General features: G+C 41.4%; 1 protein-coding gene across 1 annotated transcript; it reads right to left on the bottom strand.

Annotated features, from left to right (window-relative positions):
- Nucleotides 1-9,363: 9,363 nt before the first annotated feature.
- On the bottom strand, nt 9,364-12,200 carry LOC307226538 (proteinase-activated receptor 1-like). Its single transcript, XM_079995229.1, has 2 exons — nt 11,883-12,200; nt 9,364-10,633 (listed from the first exon to the last, which is right to left on the bottom strand). The coding sequence occupies exons 1-2, from the start codon at nt 11,980-11,982 to the stop codon at nt 9,507-9,509; spliced, it is 1,227 nt and encodes a 408-aa protein (XP_079851355.1). The 5' UTR covers nt 11,983-12,200; the 3' UTR covers nt 9,364-9,506.
- Between the last annotated feature and the right edge of the window lie 2,152 nt (nt 12,201-14,352).

The raw sequence follows: 14,352 nt of genomic DNA, 5'->3' as shown, positions 1-14,352 counted from the left end.
TTTGCCTCTGGCAATACTCCATGCTTACTCACCAAGGTGGAGTAGTGCCACAGGGGATAAAAGGAACACATAGGTGTGATGACCAAGGGGGTAAACCAAGGGTTACCCTTCTTCCCACTTGTCTCCTACCAAACTTCACTCTCCTGGGAGACTTTCAAGGCAAAACATTCTTTAGGGCCTGTATTCTTCCCTGAAATTAAGGACAGATGAGGAACAGAATATAGTAGCTCTAGAACCTATGCAATATAATCTATTTAAATAGATTTTTTTTCTTCCCCTCATTCCTGCAAAAGGTCTGTAGCAGGTTTATTGTTTGTTTGAACTATTTCTACACCACCTTTCAGTGCTAAAGTCCTCCAGAGGTGGCTTACAGAAGATATTTAGCTTCACATATATAGCAGCATAATTCACCTTCATATTATTGTTAGTATCATAGAATTGTAGAGTTGGAAGGGGCTACGAGGGTCATCTAGTCCAGCCCCCTGCAGTGCAGAAATCTCAAACACATTGCTGTTGTTTATTAATTTGTATGCTGTTTGTTTGTCAAAATGGCTTCTAAGCAGTTTACAGCCATAAAATAAATAAGCCGTTATGTTGTTGTTGTTGTTTAGTCGTTTAGTCATGTCCGACTCTTCGTCACCCCATGGACCAGACCACGCCAGGCACTTCTGTCTTCCACTGCCTCCCGCAGTTTGGTCAAACTCATGCTGGTAGCTTCGAGAACACTATCCAACCATCTTGTCCTCTGTCATCCCCTTCTCCTTGTGCCCTCCATCTTTCCCAGCATCAGGGTCTTTTCCAGGGAGTCTTCTCTTCTCATGAGGTGGCCAAAGTATTGGAGCCTCAGCTTCAGGATATGTCCTTCCAGTGAGCACTCAGGACTGATTTCCTTAAGAATGGAGAGGTTTGTTCTTCTTGCAGTCCATGGGGCTCTCAAGAGTCTCCTCCAGCACCATAATTCAAAAGCATCAATTCTTCGGCAATCAGCCTTCTTTATGGTCCAGCTCTCACTTCCATACATCACTACTGGGAAAACCATAGCTTTTACTATACGGACCTTTGTTGGCAAGGTGATGTCTCTACTTTTTAAGATGCTGTCTAGGTTTGTCATTATAATAAGCTGTTATAATGCACAACAAATCCACTGGGGCATTAAAACATCCTTAATTAACAAACTTCTGAGCATCGGAATTTCCCCAGCGGACTCCTTAAAGATGAACCTACGCTCAGCCAAAAGCCTTATCGAGCAAAGATTAGCAGACATTGAAAATCAACACAACCTCTCCAGGGGTGGGGGTGTCTGCTCCCCCAGGTATCACGGAATAACCCCACCACTTGGCCTTCCATCATACATGTCATCTCTTTCATCTGTACCACACCGACTTGCATTTACTCGTGCAAGGTTCAATGTTTTCCCATCGAACCTGCTGAGCCACAGATTTTCCAAGGGTTTGGTGTCTCCGCTATGCGAGTGTGACGGGAAAACAGTTGAATCTCTTCCACATATAATGTTCAACTGTCCCTTACATAGCATAGCCAGGACTAAATTTCTGGCTCCTGCTTTACTGCGCTTGGTTGGCAGGCCTGTTGAGTCACATGCCGCACTGCTTTTGCAGGACACAGATCCTTCTGTAACTCTGCAGGTGGCGAGATTCCTGAATGCGGTTATTTCACACACAAAAACCACCAAAAAACAACAACAAAAACAAAAACTAAGCGGACAGTTATGATGAGAGTGCATGACGGATCTCGTCTCCAGTTTTCCTTTCTGTGAATCGTCCCTTGGATCTTTCCGGGCCCCAAGCTGTGATTTGTCACTGTTCAATGACCCACCCTTGCATTGTGGTGCTCCCCTTCTGTTGTTAGATGTATTGGTTTTTATGCTTCTGTGCTCTTATGTTTGTACATATTTTATGGGCTAATAGCCGTAATAAACTAAATAATAATAAAAAAATAATCCTTAATTAAAATACACAATAAAACAAGAAATTAAAAAGCATAATAACTGAAACATTTAAAAACAGTTAAAACAGAGTGACCCCAAGTGCTACTTCTCCTCCCTTATCCTCAGCAATAACGGTTGGTAGTTAGAATTGCATGTAAAGGCAGGGAAAGGACTCTCAGTGGGCATTTACAATATATTATTTCCTCTCATTTTCCACACTGCAATTCAGCGAGTTAGGCTAGGCTGAGAGATGGCGGCTTGCTCAGCCCAGTGGGCAGCATATCTGTGGAAGAAACTGAATACAGCAGGTTGAGGGCTGAGAGGACTGCAATTTGCCACAGGCCAAGGAGAAGGCCTCATTCTGAAGAGGGTTGGGTTACATTTTATCTATTAGTCAGGCTTGGTTGACAACAACATGAAAATGGAGTCTTTAGTGTCCTCGGCCCAGTCCTGTGGAATACCTTGCCAATAGAGATTCAGCAGGTGCCTTCTGCACTGACTTTTAAACACCTGCCGAAAACCTTTCTACTACTACTACAGTGGTACCTCAGGTTAAGTACTTAATTCGTTCTGGAAGTCCGTACTTAACCTGAAACTGTTCTTAACCTGAACCACCACTTTAGCTAATGGGGCCTCCTGCTGCTGCCACGCCGCCGGAGCACAATTTCTGTTCTCATCCTGAAGCAAAGTTCTTAACCAGAAGCACTATTTCTGGGTTAGCAGAGTGTGTAACCTGAAGCGTATGTAACCCGAGGTACAACTGTACTTTTATTATTTGTACCCCACCCATCTGACTGGGTTGCCCCAGCCACTCTGAGCAGCTTCCAGCATATATAAAAACATTCCACCAGGCCTAGATGGTACCGGTACATCCTCCACAGTGGTATACTGATTTATTTATTTTTTAAAACCCACTGGTTTAGTGCATTGGTTTCCAGCTGCTGAGTACGGACCCGCTGCTGGGCTTGACTTAAAGTGGGACACCAGAGCAGCACAACAACCCTACAAATATATGATAAAAATGTGTTGGCTCAAAGTGGAGCGTCTGACAAGTCTGAAGCTTACTGGCTTAGCATGAATGAGTGGGTTCACAGACTGAAGATCATGGCTGCAGCAGGACCCCAGGAGCAACTCTGCGGCTGTGATCCTCAGTCTGCGAACCCACACATTTGCTAGTTCATGCTAAGCCATGGTTTGGACTAGCATTATATGTGAACTGGGCCTAAATGGTTAAGAGTTTATCACAAACTATGAACCAGACATATGAGATGAAACAACAACAGTTCCTGTTAGCTGGTAACTAGGGTGAAATGGTAGGAGACTGCCAAAGAAAACTAGATAGTAACAAGGCTGAAGGATCCATGGGAAAGTATGGGATAACTTCAGACAAAACTGAACTAATGATAATGGCTACAGTCTGGTTTCTCTTCAGATCGTATAAATCTTTTGCCTTGTACTAAATATTTCTGTGGAGAGGAACAGTTATGAGTTTACAGCTAATTCTTTGAAGGCCCATACTACTTCCTTGGTGTCAAAAACAGATTTGTATGCTTATTAACCCCTTCCCCCCCAAAAATAGTGATAATGGCTGTTGTATGATAAGGAAAAAAAAGCCCCCAGATGCAACTGCAGTGTATATTTTGCAAATGGCAACATGGATATTTAAAGACCACACTTTCCCCATTATGTCTCAGCTAAACTAACCAGTCTATCTGGAATCCACCCACCAAGAGCATTCTTTTAAACTCAGCGAATGTCGTATTATCTTAAAGATGTGAAAGAATGTTCTATCTCATAACTGGTATGTGTCCAAGCACTGAGTAAGAGAAAACATTGCCAGAAGGAAACTTTTCCCAGAATTCTTTGTTTATTTCTGGGATGGTGGCCTTGATGGATGCAAAGAGAACATTCAATGGCTGTCAACAAGAACCAGATCTAAGGAGTGATATCAGCTTGGAGTGATTTCTCCTGCAGAAATTCCCTCTCCAGATACAGATGTATTAGTCAGCAATTTCCTGGCATCACATGGAATTTGGGAGAATGATGTAAAAGCATAAAAATATTGTATAGCTTATTTCAGAGGTGGACAGATTTGCATGATGCAGTTGCTGTTTTTTAACTACAACCCTGAGACCTACAAACTGGAGATTGGTGCAAAAGACATATGTATAGAATTGAAGAATTCAGAGCCTAGGAATTTGTTGTGCATGTCAGAACTGAATGGAGCTCGTAGGCCTTTCATGAAACAATCCATTCCTGATTACCTCAATCTCTCTTCATATTAGCGGTATAAATTAGGGCTCAGAGGGGGCTGAAATTAGTTTTGTTGCTACTTTTGTTAAAACAGTTGAAAGAAAAAAAAATATTGCTGATTTACTACAAATCACCCAGAGCTATGTGATTTCAAGCGCAAACTGGAACTTCAGGCTTTCACAGCTGACGTGGATTAAAGTGCAACAAAACCACTTTTTAAAAAAGACATTTCGCAGTTTGGAAAGTGATGGCGGAATGCATTAAAGGTGGAAGGTTGGCAAACACCCCACAAGCAAATCAGAATGAATGCAGGAAGAATGCTCGTTGTCATAGAACTACTCTGCAAACATATCAGAATGAAACTGGATATAATCTGACTGCAGTATAAACTTTGTGCAAGGAAACCAGGATGTATGCTCAATAAGCAGGTCATTTGGAGGAACTTTAAGCTACCTCATAGGGTTGTTGCTGATTTTAACGAACCTGGAGGAAGGGCAAGATATAAATGTAACAAAATAAACATGAAAAACAATCTTGAACACTTTTATTACTTCTACAAATAACTGCCCTGATGTTTAGTAGTCATATAAAGAATGTTTGCAGGAGTTAACACCCATGGTATGTCAGCAGTTTAGCAATTAAATCAAGTAGAAGCTTTATGGATCCAGGAGCTGAAATACACCCAGAAATAAATTGTCCCTTCAGGTGAATCACACTAGCAATTTTGTGTTCCAAATGAATTATTTTGGAGACAACAGTGCTTCTTTTACACTTAGTATTCTGTTTGATTTTTGAAGCATCCTTATTATACACAAAACATTTTCACTCCTTGGCTGCACTTTAAACTTGAATTGGTAGTGCAATGAATGAACTCCAGACTTAACTGCATATGGAAGACCATTTATTTGGTTCATGTGCTTTGGGCACAAGGCTTGGCCACAGACAGCACCATCCATTTTCCTGAGAATGGCAAACACACCTTTTGGTCTTTTGACAGGTATAAATTAATTCAGCTTAGTCAGACAGAATTGCATCCATATCCTAATTCATGATTTATAATCTGTACTCCTATAATAGCCACTCTTACTTTGCAACCCCATTCAGAGTGAATAATTCTTTCTGTGATCGCCACCTTCTTTGCATCTCTCAAACTTGTTTTTAGGGGGGAAGTTCTTTTCATGCTTTGTCCGGAAGACAAAAGTTCTCACATTAAATGAAGGATAAGAGAAATTAGCTCATATTTAAGAGTTGTATGTGAAATGCTTCTACAGCTGAGTGAAACAAGCTGAATTCTAAATTTGCAAGCAGGGTGGGCAACATGAGAACGAGCCTTTTCTATGGTGGCTCCCCATTTGTGGAATGTTTTCCCCAGGGACTTCACGCATCAGGTAAAAATGTTCTTCAGCCAGATTTTTAGTTGATTAAACAATTTTGGACTTTTAAATGTGTTAGAGGCGTGTATTTATTTATTATTTTGCTATTATGTATTTCATGTTTTTATGTTGTAAACTGCCCTGTGATCTTTGGATGAAGGGCAGTATAAAAAGGTAAGAAAGAATAATATATAATAAGTATTTTCCCATGAAAGCTGCAGCATATCACATAGGAGCACTGGATCAAAAAAACCCAAGAAACACAGATTCTGTCTCATCCCCATTCATCTGCCTAAACCCCACATGGGACCTCTGATGGTGCTCTGATGGTGTTTCCTGCTTGGCAGGGGGTTGGACTCGATGGCCCTTGTAGTCTCTTCCAACTCTATGATTCTATGATTCTATGACCTCTGCCAATGGCTACTAGCCACAATGGCTTTCCAGACCATTCATGTTCAGAGAAGATATGCAGCTGAATACCAATTGGTGAGGACCAACAACAGGAAAAGGTCTTGATGCCAATTTCCTGGGTTTCCTGGAGGTATCTTGCTAGCCGTTGTGGTGAACTAGCCTGACTTGGTATAAGGCAGCTTCTTATGTCCTTCCAGTGATGAATGATTGCTGCCAGCTGATCTTCTTTAGGGAAGTTTGTTTGGCCTCAGTCTCAGAACTTCAGACCTATACACCTTCCTTTTGGGCTTGTGGCTGTAATTCCAGTTTTAGAGAAATTGAAAATCCCGATAAGACTGCAGTGACCAGCAGCAATGACTCTATTACCCTATCATAATAGATTAGTGGGGTGGAAAAGGAGCTTAGGCAAGTAGCAGGCTCATGAAAACAAAAGCATAAGGAAAACTCTGATGGAATCAGACCAGTGATCCATCTAGATTAGTGATGTGTACGTTGACTAGCAGTGGCTGTCCAGGTTTCAGGACACAGCCTTTCCCAACAAAACCTGGAGATGCTGGAAACTGAACCCAGGGACTCCTGCAACAAAACACATGTGCTCTGCCATGGAACTGCAGCCCATCATGATGGTAATAATGTGTTCTTCAGATCCGTAGGAATGACATCATCCAGGAATGAATGAACAGGAACTTTGTCTATCCATTATTGTTTATTATTTTATTTCTGTTCCCCCCTTTCTTCCAAGTTGCTCAAGGTGATGGCATACATGGTTTCCCCCACTCCCAGCCTTCTCCCACTGACATTCAGCTTCCACATAAAGCACCTGGAGATCTGACCATGTTGCTGAAAGGGGAGAGGAGGAACAAGTCAGTCCCTCAGCCTTTTCCTACTGTTTTTTCAAACTACTCCAGGAGGTTCCTGCAGTTGGAAGAAGCCCAGCCGCACGGAGCTATCAGAAAGGTTTTTTTGGAGAGAGGGCAGCAGGAAGAGGTCTGCGTGTGCATCAGGATGAGCACCCTTGCTGTTAAGTTGTGGGTGAACATATCAGACGACACAGCGATTCTTCAAACAGCTCTTGTTTATTCATAGGCCAGAACAGAACTGAACTGAAGGGTTCAGCCAGCCTGCTTAAATAGAGCTCCACTAGAATGCAACAGTAACCATTTTCTGTAACTATCCAATCACTGAACGTCACTTTCGATCCCTTATTTGCATAACTATCTACAGTATCTCCCTGCTGGCCCAGGGTGAGAACTTCAGTACATAACACTTGCCACCTCTTGTTGTTTTCATCAAACCTCCAATACTGCACTTTGTACTTAGCACAGGCCCAGCCCTGACACAGTCTGCCCGACTCCCTTGTCTAGTATGATGTTCGCATGTCTAAGGCTGCATCCAGTGTTAGTCCTACTCTGAGTAGACACAGTGTTGTTAAAGTACATGTTTACCTTAGCTTCGTTAATTTCAATGGGTCTACTCTGAGTAGAATTTGGTTGGCTGTAACCAATGCTTTTTTAAAAAAGTCTCATTTTCCTACTCATATTGAAATGCTGCCCTTCAATGAGGCCAAACTTAGATTCACAAAATGTTTAGGGGGTATGCATACCCCTGCGTCCTCCCAGAAAAAAGCAAAGGCTGTAACCCATAGTCTGCATGCACACACGTACACAATCTGCAGCCAAGTGTAATTAAAAGTCTGAGCCAACTCCCCCACCCCCACAAAAAAAACCTATTGGACTCAATAGTCTGTTTACATTAGGCAACTCTGAACGTTTATCACTTCTAATTTGTTTGGTTACACTGAATCATGGAGTCTGACCGCTTATAAAGTACACCTAAGCTCTGCCTCCTGTGTCTTCTCTATTGGAAAAGCTACAATCTCATTTGGTTTGAGTGAATGTACCAATGCATTCTTTTTGAAAAGGGTTAAATCATATTCCTGTTTCAGAAGGCTCTTGTCAGAAAAAACCCCCAAATTAATGACAACAAATAAGCTAATATTGAGGCATCTAATCATAAGCCTGCATTTTTATTAAAGCTTATATGTTTAATCAGGGCCTGTATCTTAAAAGACCAGTCTTAGAAGACCAGTTGCCTAAAAACCTTGACAAGATATTTTTACTCCTAGACAAGGGCCCCCCCTGATTTATAGCAGAAAACAATTCTCAAAGTCGTAAAAAGGGAATTACAGGCTGACAGCCAAGGTTACACTGACCCTACAAATTAAGGGTGGATAAATAGTAAAATGAGCCATATCTTCTTCCTAAGGTTAAAGAAGGTCAAGAGCAGTGAAAAAGCATCTAGCTGGTAGAAACAGAACATTTTCTGGGAAGACTTTTCAAAAGCTGTTTGTTTCTTAAACTAAGATCCTTTTAAGATTTCTTTTCCTTTTAAAAGGTTATTTATGTATTAAATATATTAGTTTAAATATAATTATGCAAAGGATTTAAGAAATGCTAGATTCTTATTTCATATAGTTGGAAGAGATCACAGGGGCCATCAGCCATCAGCCCCCCCCCCTTGCCAGACAGGAGACGCCATCGAGCACTCCTGATATATGGTTGTCAGGCCTTTTGTTTAGAAACCTTCAAATGAAGGAGATCTCTCAATGTTGATGTGAACTCAATCCTTGACATGCATAAGATAAAAATTCAAGATTAATTATCTGTTTTGGAAGGCAATAGGGCAAGGAGGGCAAGAGGTGAGCTGGTAATTAAGATTCCTTGTTGAGACACATGTAAGATATATTACTACTTATTTGTCATTTATAGATAGAAGAATATATAGCTTTTTGATTTCCATAAAAGGGCAAGAAGGAAATGGGTGTATCTTTTGTGATTGGCTCTAGCAAACAGCCAATAGGAATTTCAACCAGGCTGATTGGACAGAGGCAGCCACAGGAGGAGCAAGGGGGCTGGATTAAGGAAATATAAGTGCTGGCCAGAATGGCAAGAGGCCAGGCCAGAGCTTGGTAACCATATACCACTGTGCCTCATATTTATTTGTCTGACAAATAAATTACTATTTTAATTTCTCTATTGCTGCGTTGAATATTTCATTCCAGCTAAGCGTTAACCACAAGCAGGGTGCTACAATATCTGCCTCAAGAAATATTATTAACATTATTATATACTAGTAAAATAATTGGGACAATAATATGTAATAACTACACACACATATATATATACATCCTCACTGGAACAAACCAGATCTCTGGAAAAACATTAGTTTTAATGTTAACAGCGGCCAAAATAATAATAATAAAAAAATCCAGTTTGAAATATTTTGCATGATGCAGCAGCAAAGTGCTATTCTAGGCTGCATCAACAGAAGTATAGTGTCCTGATCAAGGGAACTCTAAAATTCTCTGATTCTTTGATTTTATATAGCCTTTAATATAAGAAACAGCATAAATATTTTAGAGAAAGAATGGCATGGACATTAAAGACGTGAACTGTAAACAAATATTCACATCTTTGTCATGCAACACCTATATTTACGAATACTGTACCACACACTGTAAAATTCTATGCTTGAGACAAATTTTTCAGGCCACTAAAAAGATTGGTGGCATTACTGCTTGTTGTCTGACTGCTTTGTTCAAGATCAGACTGCTTTTTATAGCACAGGAGATCCCACACCTGCTTTTGACACTCTGAAGAGGCATAATAATAAATTAAGGGATCAATGCAGCAGTTTATGGTACCAATGCAGACCACTAAGCTATAGGCAAAATACAGAATTTCAAGGGGTTGATCAGGTGAGATGCGCAAGTTGTGCACTAATAATAGGACATTTGTAGGGCCAAAACAAATAATAAAAGAAGACAAGACTGCTACAGACAGGAGAATGGCACGTCTCTTTTTAGCAGTCTTTGTAGCAACACTGGATGAAGAAAGTTTCCTTATAATACACACATAACAGGTGACAGAGATTAATAACGGTATAAAAAAGAACAAAATGGATAATACAGAAAAGTTATACCGAAATATATCCATAATAACAGAGATATCTAATGTATCGTGACAGGTTGTAATATTTAACCGGGATAATCTCTGTGTTTGCTCATTGACAAGCAGAGGTATCACCCCAGCTATAGCCAGAAGCCAGATGAGAAAGCAGACCAGCGAGGCCCGTCTTGCTGTGCGCCAGGACAGGGACTGCATTGGGTACACCACGGCCAGGAAACGGTCCACGCTTATCACCATCATCAGCAGGATGGAGCAGTACATGTTGCAGTAGAAGGCGGCAGTGACAAAATGACACATCACAGGTCCAAAGATCCAGTTGTTTCCAGAAAAGTTGTAGGCGATTTTAAAAGGAAGCACACTCACGAAGAGGACATCTGCAGAAGCCAAGTTGAGCATGTACACCACCGCTGGCTTCTTAAACCCTATTTTGACCACAAACATAAGGATTGCCATAATGTTTAAAGGAAGGCTCAAAATAACCACAGCAGTGTGGACTGAAGGAACAAAGCGAGTCAGCCATGGACCAGACAAGTATTTTTCAGCTTGTTTTGTGGTAGCCACTTGATTTATGGATTGATTGTAGTTGTTCGATGTATCAATAGTAATTATTTTTTTATCATTAGCATTTATTTTCATATAAGGGAAACTAGCAAAAGAAAGACCCTGGATGTCCAAGGATGAATCTGAAAGATGAAGCAATATGTAAATAAAATCTATGAATACATATATAGCTAATGTTACAAACATCAATGCAACCACACTAGTTTACTCATGTGAATATGAATTCAGATTAAATTATTGAATTACACAATTGGTGCTTTAAAAATTATTGGTGTAGACAAAATTTACATATTTCCTATTGCTAGTGAGAAACTTCAGCTATTCTGCCGATCCTGAAACTGTGCAAAGTAACCTTTAGACCATGGGGTCTACCAGCAATACTTCCTGGTATTTGAAACCAAATACACATGACATTAGCCACAATCCATCTGCATCTTGCAGCTTCTCAAGAAGTATTCCTCCTTGATGTGCTTTCCCTCAAGCCAGCTTCCATCAGCTTGAAAATGGAAACAAATGTTAAGTTGGGGTGACAGCCACAGTGCATGTATAGATGACAGCACACATGCAGCCGACAGCTTCAGTGAACTGGAGCTCAGTGCGTTGAAACAAATCTGGTAATAGACACCAGGTGAAGACATCCCTGCCCCTTCGCTGGTGTGTACAGCCCTCTAAGAATGTGACTTGAAACTAAGGGAGACAGGGACAAGTCGCTGTGTTTCATGCTGCTAATGTATACATAGTCATATTCTGACATTGCCTGTGTACACACCATACATTTAAAGCAAAAGCTTTCATCAAAGAATCCTAGGAACTGTAGTATGTTAAGGGGGCTTGGATCTCTATCTCTGTGAGGGGAGAAGTATGGCCAGCTTTTTTTGCCCAGTCTAACAGAGACAGGTTTATTTTTAGCAAAGTAAAAGGTCTTATGCAGTAAAGAAATCCTTGATTTTCTCTGAAGTACATCACCTCCTTGCCGAAATATTAGAAGCAGATTGTGCAAGGAGAGACACCCTTAATTCTTTAGGGTAGGAATTTTAGAGCAAAAAACCCCACAAAATGCTTTATTCATTGTTCTTCCGATCTCGTGTTATGCCTTATGCTCTTAAAATGTTGCAGTCACTTAGAGATTTTTTTAAGTGCAAGTGACTGATAAACTGAATATTACCACTGAGAAGTACATTTTTTCCTAGTACAAGGATATTCTCTGTCCTCCTTTACTCTTGCTGCTTCAGCATGGTTTTTCTTCAGTAGCACAATCATTTGGAAAGATCAGAGACAGAGAAATTTCCCTGAAACAATTGCACATTGTATTTAACATTGCTTTAACTATGAATATTGAACAGTAGAGAAATTGTGTTGGGGTGTACTTACTTTTTGCTCTTGCTGTGCTGAATAAGGTGAAGACCATACTAAACAGAGGAAACAGGATCTTCAGAGAGGGGTCCATTTCTCTTCCAATGGCGAACCTCATCTTTTGGTTCCACTAGGTCTCTAAGAAGAAACTGAAGGGATCTGCCTGAAAAGAAGCTTCCTTTTTCCTCCCTGAGATCTAAATCCACTTGTCATCTCCTTGCCTATTTCGGGCTTTAATGTTAGCTTATCTGTAGAAGAAGCTGAGCCAACCCACTCTGTCATAACACCACTTCATCTTATATGAAGCAGAGGGTCCTTGATTTCTTCTTTCTGGCTTTTCCCCAAAGCACCAAAGAAAACTCTCAGACAAGTCTTCTGTTTTCTTTACTTTTCTAAAAGACTCTTCCTAAAAGCATTCCTGGAAAGCCCATTATGTCACATTAATAGATAATGTGGTTTTCAGTCCATCTGTTTTCAGCAAGAAATAAGGGTTAGAATACATTAAAAAGCAATTAGGGACGCGGGTGATGCTGTGGCTTAAACCACAGAGCCTAGGACTTGCCGATCAGAAGGTCGGTGGTTCGAATCCCCGTGATGGAGAGAGCTCCCATTGCTCAGTCCCTGCACCTGCCAACCTAGCAGTTCAAAAGCTCGTCAAAGTGCAAGTAGATAAATAGGGACTGCTCCAGCGGGAAGGTAAACGGCGTTTCCGTGTGCTGCTAAGCGGCTTAGTCATGCTGGCCACATGACCTGGAAGCTGTCTGCGGAGAAACGCCGGCTCCCTTGGCCTATAGAGCGAGATGAGCACACAACCCCAGAGTCGGTCACAACTGGACCTAATGTTCATGGGTCCCTTTACCTTTTTACATTAAAAAGCAAAATTCATATTTTTTCACCATCCTAAATACATTCTCAGTGGATAAAGTGCTTTACCATTAATCAACATTAGGCTCGAACGAATGTTAGATGAAATCCGGGTTGGGGAACCTTTTTCCCCATCCAAGGGTTTTCCTCCCTTTTTCGGAGGGCCATGTGGCCAGAGGGGGAGAGGTTAAAAAGTAGGTGGATCAACAATGGTAAATGTTACCTTTGTGCTGTAGGCTATTTTCAACACACACACACACACATTCCTCTGTGGCAAATATTGCCCTGCTCAGGGGAAAATCTTAAGAGTACCTTTAATGTAGCACACCTTTAGCATAACCTCCACCATTCCTCAGATGAATATAGGGACATTCTATTCCACATGTCAGGGAATCTGATCCCTCTCTCTCACGGCAGACTGCCAGCAATAGATAGACAATAAGTTCTTACCGATGTATTTTAGTCAATGTTCAGCAGAGAGACTCAGAACCGTTGCCTCTTGGGTTAATGGTATTGCTCTGAGTAATCTCCTCCCCCCTTGCTTTCTCAATCGTCAACAGCACCCCCCCTCCTTACGGTGGCTGCTTAGGGCCAATTGCCTCTTAGCTCTCTGCTCTCCTACTTCCATGGCTCGCTGTGTCTTGGGAGAAGGGGGTTCTGGAATGCTCTCTAGTGATAATGTGTTAGCCATCTATTCCTGCTCTGCTTCCCCCATTATTTTCCAGCTTCCCCCCTCTTCTAACTTTGATCTGTGACCCTCTGCAAACCACTGTTGTAAATCTATACTGTCCTCCTCTTCTTGGGAAGGTTCACCATTCCTCCTCCGATGCCCAAGTACAAAAGTTATGAAAAGAAATACGCAAATCTGCAGTATTTTAAGCACAGAAATCTTTGAATTTATGTATTGTGTTTAGGGAGGCCTGTGGGGAAAAGAAAACTCCAAATCAATAAATACAACTATACGTGTGTGTTGTGACTATGTGATGTCATCGTGCATTTATGAGCATTTTGGAAGCATGATAACTTTGAACAACTACTATTATTGCAATTGTGCAGGTGTATGATATTGCGTCTCCCAATGAACTGATGCAGGCAGACAAAAACACACATACTCTTGATGGCTGGGGGAACAGACCGGGCCAAGATAGTGCAAAGCAGCTCCTCCCTGCTTAGTCCTCTGTAGATCTGCTCCCCCAAGGTTCATCCTACTCAGAGTAGACCCATTGAAATTAATGGACAAGTCTAACTTGGGTCCATTAATTTCAGTGGATCTGCACTGAGTAGAATTTTGTTGGCTAAAACCTATAGTCTGCATGTGTGCGCGCACACACACACATGTAGCCAAGCGTAATTCAGATTCTTAGACAACAAAAACTGGATTCAGCGGTCTGCTTACATTAGGCAATTCTGAATGTTTATTACTGCTAAGCTGTTTGGCTACATTTAGTCACGGAGACTGACAAAAAGCTATGAAATACACCAAAGCTCTGTCTTCTCTATTGGAAAAGCTACCATCACTGCCATCTCATCTAGTTTCATCCCTCTGAATCAGGGGTAGGGGACTTAAGACCCGGGGGGCCGGATGTGGCCCAATCACCTTCTCAATGCGGCCCATGGACAGCCC

Source organism: Podarcis cretensis (genome assembly GCF_951804945.1).
Source record: "Podarcis cretensis genome assembly, chromosome: 11".
NCBI classification, from domain to species: Eukaryota; Metazoa; Chordata; class Lepidosauria; order Squamata; family Lacertidae; genus Podarcis; species Podarcis cretensis.
This window is presented reverse-complemented; position numbering and strand designations above follow the sequence as displayed.

Bases quoted from the DNA above. Each gene is read 5' to 3' on its own strand.
- LOC307226538 (XM_079995229.1), bottom strand. From the start codon at position 11,982: ATGAGGTTCGCCATTGGAAGAGAAATGGACCCCTCTCTGAAGATCCTG. The intron at 10,634-11,882 runs GTAAGTACACCC...TTCATCTTTCAG, and splicing joins CAGCACAGCAAGAGCAAAAA to ATTCATCCTTGGACATCCAG.